General features: G+C 43.5%; 1 protein-coding gene across 1 annotated transcript in view; it reads right to left on the reverse strand.

Annotated features, from left to right (window-relative positions):
• Positions 1–16,005, reverse strand: part of ARHGEF28 (Rho guanine nucleotide exchange factor 28) — a gene marked incomplete at its 3' end in the record, with an annotated part of 59,397 nt that overhangs the window by 10,994 nt on the left and 32,398 nt on the right. The window contains exon 2 of the mRNA XM_018558223.1: positions 2,783–2,826. Within this exon, the coding sequence (XP_018413725.1) occupies positions 2,783–2,818 (36 nt within the window). The remainder of the gene's footprint in view (positions 1–2,782; positions 2,827–16,005) is intronic.

Consider the following 16,005-nt stretch of genomic DNA (forward strand, 5'->3'; position numbering starts at 1 on the left):
ACGTACTCGTATCTGATACGATTACATGCAGTTAGGAATCAATCATCGTAATTGGGAATATACCAATTGCACCTAAACCATAGGTATGAATGCAGCCTAAGCAGCTAGTGTCACAAATGATTCTCACAGGAGACACTCTGTAATAATAAAAACAGCTATTTATATTTGTATCTTAACATAATAAGCAGGCTTTAAAACCACTCCAACTATCGCAAGTCTGTAGGTTGTATTGTATGTCTGGAGTTCAGCTTTAATACATTGGTTTTAACCTACAAAATCTCCTCATGAGTTTCAGTGAAACACAGAGTTACTTTCAATAGAGCTGATGAGTTAAAGGTCTCTGATGAAGGTGAACCCTTTTGAACATTTAGAATGCGCTCTGTGCAATTTGTATTCATTGAAAAAGCCATTTAGTAAGTTGTGACAGCAATCATTTCTTCAACCAATTACATGAAACATTAGAAAGCAGGAACCTGAATCAGATATTCAAAGACTGGAACTTTCCCGGGTCATGGCAATTCACTTTATTTGGGCTTTTGTCTTTCATGAATGCTTTTGTATTCTCCTACAACATTAAGAAGATACATTCTCTTCTACTGATGTAGAATAATTTTCACATACTTGCACCTGCACTAAAACTACTAAACAAAAAAACTTCACTTTAAAAACTATTGACAAAAAACTTCAATTTCATGAAAACAAAACTAACACATAATAAAATAGCTACACAAGCCATACTGCAACTTATAATAATTTCTTTTCCATTATGTCTAAAACATCCCCCAAAACATTCAAATATCACTTTTTAATCATGGTCTAATAACCTTTCAAAATGGGGTCCAAGCTTTCAAATGTGGCCTGCCTACCCACAGACAGTGGACAACTTTTAGGGCTCATTTACACTAGCGTTTTGGAGTAACATGGTAAAATGTGCACGTTTCAACACAGTGTCGCGTGCACACGTTGGCATGTTGCAGTACCATTTCATGTACATGGCACCTGAAAGTACCTGTGTTACAGCACACGACCACAGCACCCAGAAATTGATCTATTGATTTGCCATCTTTTCAACACTTTCTCCAGTTTTGAACTTTAGTCATTTAAAAGAATTGCACTGGGCATAAATATATTTAACCTGTAACAGCAGTGCAGGGGGTAGCTATCGCACAGCTATCACACAGCACATCTAGTGTACATAACCGTGTGCTAAATGTGTTGCTATTCATTTCAATAGCACCCTAACGCAACTCCTGGCCACATGGTACTGCAATACCCATGCAGTAGGGTGAGAAAATGAATACATGCACAGTATTGTGCAAGTTAAGCAACTCTATGGTGTGAATGGGCCCTTACTATCAAGCCTTCTTGCAGCTGGCTACCATCAAATCTGAGCTCCCATTTACATATGTGGGACAGCGTGGAGACGTGTATGCATGTTTTTGTGCTGCCCATTCGTTTCAGTGGTCTGCCCTATACACAACAATTGCATCACAAAAGCTTGTTTTCAAAACAAAGTACCATGCATTTTGGAGTGATTTCATGCACATGAAAGCACATAGTGTAGTAAAGGGCGTTGAGGAGCCATTAACAATACATGGCAATGCAGTGTTTACAAAGTAACACACATCTTGGCTCGCTGCAACAACATGCACAAAAAAACACAAATCTTCATGCATGCTGCTACAATGAACCTATATTAACGGGGACTTAAGACAAGCCTCAGATCTACAGGCTGTTGCACTGTCACATTATACAAAGCATTGCAAACTGACAGAGTATGAAGTGATCATTGAAGCAGGAACAGCTGTCACTACCTTCAGGTCTCAGCAGGAGAAAGAACCATATACCGGATCTGTGTATACATATCTTAATATCTGAGAGACGTTAAAGGAACCGGACAAGAGAGAAAGATGGCTGCCATTGCTGAGCCTCTCCTTTTGAAAATACTAGATCCCCGACTGTCATGCTGACAAGCTTGATTCAATAGTCAAACGGACCCAAAACAAGAATGTAGGTAAGAACTTTTAACCTGCACATTTTTTTCTGCCTTAACAAATTAAAGTGACAGTAAAATCGGGAATTAAATCCTAAAATGTATTCAAGTACCTCAACTATTAACACAAATGTATCTTCTGTGTGTATCACTCAGCTGTAGAGCCTCAAATCATCTCTGAATTGGTGCTGACACTGTCCTACCTTCTGGAGGGTGACTACTTTTGTTCCCCATGGTCCCTGCGTGTGTGTTGTAGAGTAGCCATCGAATTCAAGCCCACTCCTGTGATGGACTACAATCTCATGTTTAGTTTACTCATTTGTATTGAGATTGTAGTCCATCGCTGGAGCGCGCTTTGAGCGGTGGCTACTTTACTACACACACAGGGACCATGGGGAACAAAAGTAGCCACCCTCCAGAAGGAAGGACAGTGTCAGCACCAATTCAGAGGTGATTTGAGGATCTACAGCCGAGTGATACACAAATAGGCCACGGTTAAGGTACGTGAATGCATTTTTAAGATTTAACTCCAGAGTTTAGTGTCACTTTAAAGCAGATTATCTAAGGATTTATTAAAGCAGTGGATAAGAATAACAGCCAGTCAACTAGCATTTTCAGCAGGAAAGCAGCAATGGCAGCCCCCTATTTCTCTTATGACAGGAGTCACCAATACATCTCTGGCTCAGATGTGAAACATTCATTTTCCTACATATATTTTTCAGTCATGTATTCACAAGTTCAGTTTTTATAAAGAATATCAGGATATTTCAAGATATTATATGTACTTACATAAAGGGGCACGTTTGTGAGGCTGAGCTCCATCATTTCTGCAACTGTAGAGAAAAACATGAGAATGAAAGGTCATAAAATGATCGTGTTACCATAAAAAAAAGGAAACATATCGAGCTGCTGTAGTCAAATGAGGTTGTCCGTTTTGATTTGTGTGCTGCTAGAACAATAGGCCAGGTGGATGTATTACATTTTTCCTCTTCCTCAAACACTGCACCCAAACAACCTATTCAAAGCACAGGTGTGTATCTCTCCAGGCCACGGCTAATCTCCATCTGCTGCATAAAGCACAGGCAGCGAGGCTTTCCGTGTGTCACGCATGTGGCTGCTACATACATAACTGCTGACACTCTGCCTGCTACTTTCTAATTTAGATTTGGTCCAGTTAAAGGAAACCTTTAAAATATATCAGTCAATACATTTTGTGTGTGTTTTGGAGAAAGAGGCGAAGGATTAGAACCTCTGTCTATGATTTAGTGCTGGATGGGCCTAGTTTACACAGGTTTTAACTTGTCTAAGAGCAATGTGAGCAACACATTTTGAAGTCAATTGCACCACAGCCACGCCTAGGCTTGCTACCTGCCCCGGATTCACCTGGACAGTCCGGGTTTTGAGTCCTGTATGTACTGTGTCTGGGTTTCAGCTGGCCTGAAACCTGGAAACAGCACATACAAGACTCAAAACCCGGACTGTCCAGGTGAATCCAGGACAGGTGGCAACCCTAGCCACGCCCACTGTCCGCAGTGCGATCGCCCGCGCCTGAACGCGTGGCACATTAGTGCCTGCGTTCCAGTACAGTGTGATCTGCAAAAATAGTGCTTGCAGCATTTCTGTAGATTGCACTGGACCAGGACACAGGCACTAATGTGCCACACGCTCAGGCGATTGCACTGAGGGCGGGGGCCTTGGCTGTGGTGCCATTGACTTCAATGCACCACCTTGCTCCCCTGAACGCAGGGAGCCAGCCGACGTGCGTTCCAGAGGCCGAACGCTCTGGAATGCAGAGTTTGTGGTGTGAACCGGCCCTTAGGTTTTGCTGATGCCTCTGCATACCTTCCAACTTTCTGAGATGAGATAGAGGGACACCTTATATAGCACAATGTATTGTGTAATGTAGACGAATGACAGGCTACTGTCTCACCCCCAGTTTCATAGGCCATGAAGAGTTAATGCACAACAAATGATTGGTTAAATCCACAAGTGTTTTTTTTAAACACTACATTTTCTTATTAATTGGTTTTCAAAATAACAAATGCAATCATATAAAGGTTGGATGAAGGTTTAGTGCAATATAACATATCTGGTAGGTAAAAAAATTGTTGTTTTTTTTTATAGAGGTCTATACATCAGACTAAAAAGAGGGACATCTGAGGAGGAAAGAGGGACAGAGGGATTTGGTTTAAAAAGAGAGATAGACCCTCTAGATGAAGGACAGTTGATAGGTATGTTGAGGGCCCATTCACACCATGTCCGGATCATCTCCAGACCAGACTAGATTGTTTCCGGGCCCAAAATGCATCCAAATGTAGCCCTATGCTATTCCTGGCCTCTGTTCACACCAGCGCAGTCCGTTCCAGACCAGACCAGAAAAATACTGCTTGTCCTATTTTGTCTGGTCTGGAATGCACTGGAACGCATAAAACGCATCAAAAATGCACTGGAACGCAACTGTAAGACTATGTTAAGCAAAAATAAATCCAAACGCGGTAAAAACGCAATGCACTGTATTCCAGATCTGGTCCAGAAAATGCCCTTAAAGTACCCTTCAGCTCCAGTGTTGACTGTCATTTTAAACAAGCTACTTGTAGGCTTCAGCACTACATGAAGCTTGTAAAAAAACATGCTGAAGCCTGCTAACAGCTTGATGAAAACAATGTAAATGTAAATAAGCCAACCAGTGTAAAACATGAGTATGCAGTAAATATAAAAACAATGTGAACATAGGCTAAAGCTGGCCATACACTGTGCCAATTCGCTCAATCAGCTGATCAAAGAAGCCGGTCAGAAAATCTTCAAATGAGCTGCAAACTCTGTTGGGGTATTCTAACAGCAGCCAGCAGCATTCATAAGTGCTGATAGTGGAATCTTTCATATTTTCTTTGTTCACCCCACAGGTTGAACGAAGAAAATATTACAACGTATGGCCAACTTTAGGCTAGTCATTGGCGGTTCATATTTTGGCTGATTCCTGCTGAATTGATTCCTACAAGCATCACATGGCTTGACGAAAGTCCATTTAAAAATCAACTGAGCCGGGTGGAACATTATGTGCCGAACAGTGACTGCATCCTGTCAGCGGTAGCACTGTACTTGAGGTGTTGCAGCTGCTGAATATAATGGCCAATAGTGGAGATTTCTCCATCCCTGCTGTTTACCCCCCCCATTAGCCCTTCAGTGTATTGTCATGCATTTCCCAAGTGTGATAACACTCAATATGAAGAACCCCATTTTCAATGATGCCTGTTGGAACCGATAAAATTGACATCTATGATACAGCTTTTATGCAAAGGTGTTCCTTGATATCTTGAACTGAATCAGCACGTGTCTGTTTGTTACGCAAATGAGGACCATCAAAGGCACATTCTACAATGCCGTTCACACCTGCTCAAAAAAGTATGAGTTTTTTTTAAGGCAGAATCACACATTTTTAGCCCCATAGGCCTCAATGGAAGCACTTGAAAAATGCCTAATTTTGTACCTAAACACCATCCCCTCCTAATAGTAACTAGCTTTTGAATGGCTTAAAAAACCAAACTGAAAATGCCTGAGAAACATGCAAAAAACAATCAAAATCACCAGAAAATTGTCACACTGAAGTGTGAATGGACAATTACAAGCTATTCCTGGCACTCATAAGCCTTTATTTCACAAGCATAAAAACTAGTTGCAACCGCGTTTCTGCCTTAAATGGCCTTCGTCATAGAAGTGCCGAGAATATCGTCTAATTGTATCTTATCTGCCTTCAGAAGAAAGGCTGATCTGTGCACCATCAATGGGATGTGAGGCATATACTAGGGGTGAGCTGTGTTTTTCTTTGGACTGTGTTCAAGTTGTGAATGGGGAGTGGATGGCGGGGATCCATTATTTTTCCCTCTTCCAGTTTGCGGGCTGAATAAGAGAAAGTCGGGCTGTGTATGGCTAGCTTTAATAACTCTTCAGAGCAAAACACCTGAAAAATCAGAAATTAGGCATTTAATCAGTAGGACCATATAGGACGGGTGCTGGAATTTTGCACGACATCATGAAACAATTAGCACACTCAGGTGTTTATGTCACTGCAGTATGAAAGAACAAGACACACTTGTTTTCATTCCATCATAGCTCTGGAATTTCAGATTTAGCCGAGACGTGGAACTGTGACCTTTCAGAGTGCTGCATCAAGCTGTGTCATTAAAACACATGCTGGGGGGAAAACAGCCAAGTAATTGAGTATAGTGCTATAGTGCTGAACAAAAGTAAAAAGAAAATAAATCAAAGTAAAGGTGCCCATACACTGCACGATTCTCGTACGAGAATCGCGGGAAATCCCGCGTTCGTACAAGAATCGTGCAGTGTGAATGAAGACGTGCGACTGTTTCTACTGTACTGTACGAGAATCGTACGATTTTCGGCTGGTTTTTAGCATGATCGTAAGATCAATGCCACACGGGCCGGTGTGCGCACGCGCACACTGCCTGTTCAGCATTGCGGTCATCGGAAGCCCTCCCCTCAGGGGGGCAGGCTTGCGCTGATCGCAAGTACGATCTGCCTGTCCAAGATGGGCAGATCGTACGATTTTTTAATTACTTTGCAACCATCGCAAGACTAAGGTCTTGCGATGGTTGTAAAGTGTATGGCCACCTTAACTGCAGATATTTTAAAACATGTTAGATTAGGTACCAGAATTTGTCCTGATATTAGCCTCCTGCAAACCCCTGCACAGCCACACGGGGATGGGGGGTAGCACCCTAAGACAACCGGGCCTTTATTTCTTTGTACAATACTGTCACTCTGTGAATATGCTGACAGGAGGGGAGAGCACAACATTATTATTAAAGATATATATATAGCACTGACAATTTGCACAGTGCTTTACATACTGCACATTCACATCAGTCCCTACCCTCAAGGAGCTTACAATCTAAGGTCCCTATCTCACATGCATAAATACAGGCACAATTTAGAGAGGAGCCACTTAACCTACCAGCATGTCTTTGGAGTGTGGAAGGAAACCAGGGTACCCGGAGGAAAACCCACGCAAGCACAGGGAGACTCCTTGCAGATAGTGTCCTGACCGGAATATGAACTGAAGTGCTAACCACTATGCTGCCACATACAGCATATTAATATTGTTTTGCATTCGGATTGTATTGTATACAAGCAGTCACGCTCCCGCAAACCGTCTGTAAAAAACCTGACTGTCTATTTCCTTTACCTTTTAAGCATTCAGCACGCAATGCACATACTGTTCTAGTCTCCATTTATACCCCACTTTTCAACTGTCATTTTTCAGCAGTTAGAATCTGTAGAACAACTAATAGGGTGTCTGTGTGTCACTTGTTCTAGAAAAAAGCACAACTAGCCAACCAAATGCAATCTTTGGAGCAAACAATAAAAAAGATTGTCCAAAATGGTCTCATGGACTGCCCCCCAGTTGTTACAGACAATTTTCAGGTTAGTCCCCTGCGGAGCGATAGGCGGAGGAAGGGATGTGACTGATGCAGGTCAGACCTGAACAAGGAGGAGTTAGGTGAGTGTTGGATGGAAGGGGTTTTTTTCTGTTGTGTTTGAAAAGGGGGAAGAGAGGGCTAGCTAGTGTAGCGATAGGTGGGTTTAGCTTGGGGGGTGGAGTTAAGGGAGCCATGTTACTGTACAGCAGGGGTAGCCAAACTCCGGCCCTCCAGCTATGGTGGAACTACAAATCCCATGAGGCATTGCAAGATTCTCACAGCCACAGACAGGAGAGAGATGCATCATGGGATTTGTAGTTTTACCACAGCTGGAGGGCCGGAGTTTGGCTACCCCTGCTGTACAGTGTGAGTAGGGAACCATTTTAGGTGGGAGAGAAAAGGAGTCAGTCCCGCCCACCCTTCCCAATAGTATTTCAGCTGGTTGTTTTTATGTTTCCAAAGGGTTCGTTTCTGCAAGTGTGGAGTTTGGGGAAGAGGGATACATTCTTTCTAGTTAGGGTTATGGGTATCCCTTTTCTACGTTATAGGTGGGATTTGTGTTTTTGGAAATATGGCTGACTTATTTTTCTTCTAGGTTGGTCATCCATTGTGCGGGACCCTGGCAGTGCCATACATCGACGACAAAGAACTGGCTCTCAAAAAGGGGAAAGGGGAGGAGTAGTAGGGCAGTGCCAATGGTGGGGCTACTGGGCTCTATAGCTTGGCAGCCAGTAAGAACTTGGGTAACTGTTGGTGGGCGTACCCACTCGGACCAGAATATGTTCTGTTATTATTGTAAATGTTTACATCGCTGTGGCCATTCAACATTCCAACAAATGTTATTACATTACGTTCTTTGAAATTATTGGTTTTTAGTGTGTTATTTAGGTGGGAAGGGTTATTTGGCCTTGCAGTCAGTCATGAGTGATGATATTCATAGCTTGCGGGTACTTGCAACCTGTGCAACGCCACCAACCTGCCCATATTGCAGAAGCCAAGACTGCATCTCCTATGTCTTTAAAGATGTTTGGAATTGACACAACCACAAAAAAAAAACATAAAAAGCACAAAAATATTACATACACTGTATCAATAATAGAGCAATGAGACAAAATATAATAAAAATGTAATAGGAAGTGTAACTATTTGACAACTGCCATCTATGTGGAAATTCCACCCTGTCCACCAGACATAACACAATGTCTCCACAAAGTTCATTTCAGCATATGACCTTGTGAGAACGCCTGCCAGGGAAGTGGCAGAGCTGTTGTTTTTACATGTAGTTCTATTTTTCTATAAACAAAACTTTTTGATTTGTGCCAGGTCACGATAATACTTCCTGCAACACACACTCATAACTCATACTGCCATATTAATTCAACAACAGAAAGCAAATAGCCACTTTAATGTCTTTTTTCCCTGGATTGTGATCAAGGGCCACACTGGTAAAGATACAAAAAACACACCTTCTACACAACTTCTATAGTTTTTTTGTGGTACAGTGGTTAAAAGGTGTAAATATATCCTATTCACCTATTATATTTTTTTTTACCAAGGGGGTATTTATGAAAATGAGAGTGAACGCAGGCATATACCGCCTGAGTAAGCAGCTGGCTTGGGGGGCACCCACAGACTAATATTTTAACAGATCAAGCCACAAAACTGACAACAAACTATGTGGACTGTGAAAGTAGAATATAAAGCTCACCTCCAGGAAAACAGACACACACCAATCAAAAAAAAAACACTGTATATGTCAAGTGTTTTACTAGCCAAAAGGACCTATCATGCTATTCAGTAGGCCTCTGTGCAAGTGCAAAGGTCAGCAATAATGCACAGTACAAAGGTCAGCAATAATGCACAGTGCAAAGGTCAGCAATTACGCACAGTGCAGAGGTGAGCAATAACGCACAGTACAGAAGTCAGCAATAATGCACAATGCAGAGGTCAGCAATAATGCACAGTACAGAAGTCAGCAATAATGCACAGTACAAAGGTCAGCAATAATGCACAGTACAGAGGTCAGCAATAACGCACGGTACAGAGGTCAGCAATAACGCACGGTACAATGGTCAGCGGTTTAAGGCAGAAATAACAGTGCACATGGCTGACCTGATTCAGGTTCCCTTTTCTTCTCCTGGTGGGGGGGGGGGGAATCTATCCTCCATGTCCGACTTGAAGCCTCCCTTCAGGTCCCGCGCTGTCCTGCCAGGCAGCCAATTGGAGCTCTGCAGTCTTCCTCCAAGCCTAAGACAGTTAACGTGGGCGGAGGAAGACTGCAGGTGAAGGACAGACAGCTGAACATTCTCCCTTCTCTTCTCCTCCTCGGTCGCTGCAGCTATAGAGAGGCCGAAGAGGAGAAGAGAAGGGGAAGAGCTGAACCAGTGATCGCCGCTGCTGAAGCGGCGGCATTTTCCCTCCTCGTCCTTCCATCGGCGCACCGCTCCCTCCCCCGATGAACAGGGCTGAAAATTATACATATATATAAAAAAAATGTATTACACACACATCCACACATAGAGAGGGTACCTGATACAAAGACAAAATGTATATGCGGTATTACATGACAAAGATAAGCAAAAGTTGTTGATTACCATAAACCAAAAAATATGTCAAGCTTCTCCACCTCATTCTGACAGTATGGTAGCGCACCTTAGTGATGGGCCATTAGAAATAGAATGTAAGTGGGTGGGCCAGTAGATAGCAGGCAAGCTTCAATATTACTAGAAAGTGTCAGAGCTTTGCCTTGTCAGAACGGCCAAAGGCAGGGGAGCTGAAGGCTGCTGCAGGTATAATGGGGTCTGTCATTGTTGAGCTCCTTCTAAAGGTCCCCACACTCGGCGGGTTTTCGAACATGTCCGTAAGTTTAAAGTTGTGCGACCTTACAGTAGTAGAGGTACAGTAGTAGAGGTCGCACGGATTCCACACACCTTACGATAATCGTACGATCGCGGGATTTTGTAAGGTGTGTGTAAGCCGTGCGACCTCTACTACTGTAAGGTCGCACGACTTTAAACTTACGGACATGTTCGAAAACCCGCCGAGCATCGTACGATAAAAGCCGCACGGGCCGGTGTGCGCAATCGCACACTGCCCGTTCGGCATTGCGGTCATCGGAAGCCCGACCCTCAGGGGGCGTGGCTTGCGATGATCGCAAGTACGATCTGCCTATGCAAGATAGGCAGATCGTACGTTTTTTTAAGTACCTTACAACCATCGCAAGACAAAAGTCTTGCGATGGTTGTAAGGTGTGTGCCCAGCCTATGAGTGCTTGATATCTGGATCTCTGGTGTCTGGCTTGAATTCCTTCTGAATCAGACCGGGAGCAAGCCCAACATTTTAGAAAATCAGAAAGCAGTCAGAAGAAGCAAGCAATGGCAGCCTTCATGTTTCATGTGAAGCTTTCATTTTATTTGGTAATGTCTGGGTTCTTGGGCAATGTCACCATCTCTCTTATTCTCCAAGCATACTCCTAAACACTGCCCTGACAAAACAGAATGTGGCTTTCTGTACTTTATAAACCAGTGAAATGTCAGGAAGGAGACAGTCAGAAACAGGTGTCTGGCATGTGCGGAGGCTGAGCTCATTCTAGTCTGACACGCAGAGCTGGTAAGCCAAATTTTATCTAACATAAATTATAATAATTGCCAAATCGAAGTGAGATAAATGTATTTCCTGGAGCAACACACAGCCACCACAGGGGTCAAGAGCACATTTTGCAGAAGGCAAAGGCCTAATCTTTCCATGTTTTCCCACTAATTGCTCAGTAACAAGAGAACTGCACAGAGCTAATCCAACATAGTGCAGAGCTCCAGCTGTCAAGTGAGTGCACAAGCTCGGCATCTTCAACTAGCATCTCGTATTGTACCAAACAAGTGATCAGCACCTTAACAGGGGTGGACAAATAAATACGGAATCTAGAAGCCATCAAGATGTTAAAAGGAGCCAGCTCCATTGACAACAACTAGAGAAAAGCTCAAACATTAGACACCAAATGTAATTTTTACATTGGCTACCTGGCTCCTGGGATTTGTCCAGCCCTGCCTCACAAACAATAAAAAGTCCATATTTTATTATGTAGCCTTTGTTAACCTTAAGAAAACCAATCATCGGTGAGGCTAATCGGGAACAAATGCTTAAATTTGCTAGAGAGCATAAAGATTGGTCTCTGGACCAATGGACAAAGGTCATGTGGTCTGATGAGTCCAGATTTACCCTGTTCCAGAGTAATGGGTGCATCAGGGTAAGAAGACAGGCAGATGAAGTGAGGCACCCATCATCCCTAGTGCCTACCGTACAAGTCTGTGAAGACAGCGTTATGGTCTGGGGTTGCTTCAGTTGGTCAGCTCTAGGTTCAGCAATGTTATGTGTTCAAAAAATGAGATCAGCTGCCTACCTGAAGATACTGAATGACTGAATCTTCCATCAATGGAATTTTTCTTCCCTGATGGGACAGGCATATTATATTCCAAGATGACAATGCCAGGATTCCTTGGGCTCAAATTGTGTAAAGTATTTCAAAGAGCATGAGCATCATTTTCACACTGCTGAAAACTTTATGCAGTAGTTTGACTCTACCATCATCATTATAAGATATTGGTGAATGCAAATCTGGGTGGAAATAAATGTTGTGACATTGCATAAACTTATCCAAACGATGCTGCAGCGAATGTTTGGACAGGCAGTGTATAAACCTATCAAAAAGTCCACAGCTGCTGAGAAAGGCTCAGGCAATTCCTGTGAAAGACGAAATTCAAGCCACAGGTGGCCATCAGCCCTGCCAGCCCCACCAACCGTGTCTTGAAATCGAAGGAGCCAGGTGGAAAATTGTTGGTTGGACAGTGACTGCTTTCCATCAGCTGCAATCACTGTTTGGGTTCTCAATAGCCATCAGTGAGATTCCACCATCCACGCTGTTTAATGTAGATGGGGATATTGAACAGTTTTTACCGCAGGCTGAGAAAAAGCTAAACATACATGGCTAGATTTAGCAATGAAACACACTTTTGGCCTGTGGGACACCGCGGTAATTTGCAATGAAACACACTTTTGGCCTGTGGGACACTGCGCTAATGTGCAATGAAACACACTTTTGGCCTGTGGGACACTGTGGTAATGTGCAATGAAACACACTTTTGGCCTGTGGGACACTGGGGTAATGTGCAATGAAACACACTTTTGGCCTGTGGTACACTGCAGTAATGTGCAATGAAACACATTTTTGGCCTGTGGGACACCGCGGTAATTTGCAATGAAACACACTTTTGGCCTGTGGGACACTGCGGTAATGTGCAATGAAACACACTTTTGGCCTGTGGGACACTGTGGTAATGTGCAATGAAACACACTTTTGGCCTGTGGGACACTGGGGTAATGTGCAATGAAACACACTTTTGGCCTGTGGTACACTGCGGTAATGTGCAATGAAACACACTTTTGGCCTGTGGGACACTGGGGTAATGTGCAATGAAACACACTTTTGGCCTGTGGTACACTGCAGTAATGTGCAATGAAACACATTTTTGGCCTGTGGGACACCGCGGTAATGTGCAATGAAACACACTTTTGGCCTGTGGGACACCGCAGTAATGTGCAATGAAACACACTTTTGGCCTGTGGGACACTGGGGTAATGTACAATGAAACACACTTTTGGCCTGTGGGACACTGCGGTAATGTGCACGTTATTTAAAAATGTTTTGGCTTTAGATATATTTCAATGATAGGAAGGCGATTTCTCCAAAGAGTTCTGCTGGCAGATGGTTTTCAGTGTAGAAGCCTCCTTCTACAACTGTTGTGCATTTAACAAATTAATCTAACGCAAAACAGCACAGAGACACCTGAATACACGAGTGTATCTGTTCATTTATTCATATCCCACTTGTGATTCTAAATATACTTGGCCCACAACTGCTTTAAACTGATGACACTATTAATATACCACTACTTGTTCTCTTCAGTCCAAAGGCATTTTAATCATCATAATTACTCTATCACATAAGGCTGTTAATGTATCAGCAATTTCTGTAATAGTAATAGAGGGAAATGTATTACAGGCATTGCTACAGTTTAATTCAAATATTTGCTTCTAGTGTTCTGATGTCATTGTAACGAATGTAGTATTTGCCATAAGTACTCCAGTTCCTATGCATTTCAGCTGATTGCAGTAGAGCCACGGTGCTCCCATCTCACATTAATAATCATACAACCTGTGATGCCATGCCAAGTCCTTTGTAGCTCCACTAACTCTGTTATTCTTACAAATTGTTGGCAGTACTAATAAGGGTTATTGTTTACAAAGCAAGCGCTGGCATTACCAGTTAGAAGGATTTCTATGTTCAATTTGTAAATAGCACGTACAGAGTGAAATATTATACCAGCATACTGTTGGCTGTTTAATCCACACTTGGTGGAAAAGCTTGCTAAACAGAAATGTAATCATCACTTAAAGGCTAATTTCACCTTTCACACCATGTTCAATGTTACACCCATGTTTAGGTTGTAACAGAAAACATGGTGCCACTCTGCAGCCCTGACCCGCAACCCTCCCTGCACTTACCTAAATCATAGGGGTGCTTCTCCTTGCAGGCCCACACAACCACGTCATTCATTTGCAGATCTATTCACAGGATCTGTGAATGAAAAAAGTACCATCTGCCAACACAGTGAAGGGACTCCTGGTTCTTAATGGTGCACAAGTGCAGTGACATCACAGAGCCTGTAGTCCATTGATAGCATCCTCTAGCTCCATATCCAAAGGTCTGTACATCTGCATGGACTCAGGGCTGGGGGGAATAGTCTCCAGGAGCCCGGGCACTGCACCCATGACCCACTGACCGCAACTGCAATGCTTTCCTTGCTCCAATGCAAAGCTTTATTACATGCATATTTTTTTCTAATTGCAATATGGCTGCTTTTAAATTTTTTTTGCTAAAAGTGGAATATACCTCTAAAAACTGATAGGAAGACAGGACCTGCATTGTTGCCTTAAGGTGCCCATACACTGGCTGAAATTCGCACACTATGTGGGGCCTGTTGGCTCCCTTTCAGCCGGCATTCCTCGATCAGTTGATTGAAGGCCGCCCACTCTGATCGTGTATTCGGACAGGTATTCCGCGGCACCTGTCAGAATACAGTGCACAAAGCGGGATTCCTCGATCGACACACTGTTTGTGCTGATGGAGGTATCAAGTAAATTTTTTCGTTCAGCCTGCGGGTTGAATGAAAAAAATTAATAGGTGTACGGCCAGCCTTACTGTCTATGGCTGCAAGACTTTGTAATGGTGCCCACACACCTTGCGATAATCGTACGATAATCGCGGAAAACCCCGCGATCGTACAATTATCGCAAGGTGTGTGGAAGTCGTGCGACCGTTTCTACTGTACGGTCGCACGACTTTAGTCTTTCGAGCATGTTCGGGGGGCGGGCTTCTGTTGACCGCAATGCCGAACGGGCAGTGTGCGCTTGCCTCAGCGGGGCGGGCTTGCTATTATCGCAAGTACGATCTGCCTGCCCAAGATGGGCAGATCGTACTTTTTTTAATTACCTTACAACCATTGCAAGACAAAAGTCTTGCGATGGTTGTAAGGTCTTTGGCCAGCTTTAAGGTGGCCATACACTTTACAACCATCGTAAGACCTTAGTCTTGCGATGGTTGTAAAGTAATTTTAAAAAACATACGATCTGCCCATCTTGGACAGGCAGATCGTACTCTCGATCATTGCAAGCCCTGAGGGGCGGGCTTCCGATGACCGCAATGCTGAACGGGCAGTGTGCGCTTGCGCACACCGGCCCGTTCGGCATTTGTCTCTCGAGCACCGTTCAAACCAGCCGAAAATCGTACGATTTTTGGCTGGTTTTCTAGCGTGCTCCCTAGACAAAAGACGTGCGACCGTACAGTAAAAACGGTTGCACGTCTTCCAAACACTTTGCGATTATCGTACGATCGCGGGATTTCCCGCGATTATCGTGCCATAATCGCACAGTGTATGGGCACCTTTAGTCTTTGACCCAGAAGAAGCATATAGATTAGAAAATCAGAGTGTAGTGAGAACTCTTGAACTGCACACTTGTTCCAGGTCAATGAATGCAAGAGATCGCCATTATAGCCACCCAACCATAATTTTCAGTTTGTTTAGTACATACTGCCTGGCATAGGTATTGGTGAATAATGTTTATTAACATGTTCCTTTTTAGCACACGAGTACTGCACTAAAACCGACTGGCTCCTGCCTGGTTCTGATTTTCCCACTCCCAGTCCGAACTCTGCGGTGCAGGGGATAGAATGAGGCTGATACCAGATCAATTTTAAGTACTTACACTGATTACATTTAAAAACACTTAAACCAATCAGCTCCTTTCTTCAGTTTGTTCTCTAAAGGTGCCCATACACTGTGCGATTATCGCACGATAATCGCGGGAAATCCCGCGACCGCACGATAATCGTACGGTCGCACGTCTTTTGTCTTAGGAGCATGCTAGAAAACCAGCCGAGAATCGTACGATTTTCGGCTGGTTTTTAGCATGATCGTAAGATCAATGCCGCACGGGCCAGTGTGCGCACGCGCACACTGC

The sequence above is a fragment of the Nanorana parkeri genome, unplaced genomic scaffold, assembly GCF_000935625.1.
Source record: "Nanorana parkeri isolate BGI_ZX_2015 unplaced genomic scaffold, ASM93562v1 scaffold327, whole genome shotgun sequence".
Taxonomy (NCBI): domain Eukaryota; kingdom Metazoa; phylum Chordata; class Amphibia; order Anura; family Dicroglossidae; genus Nanorana; species Nanorana parkeri.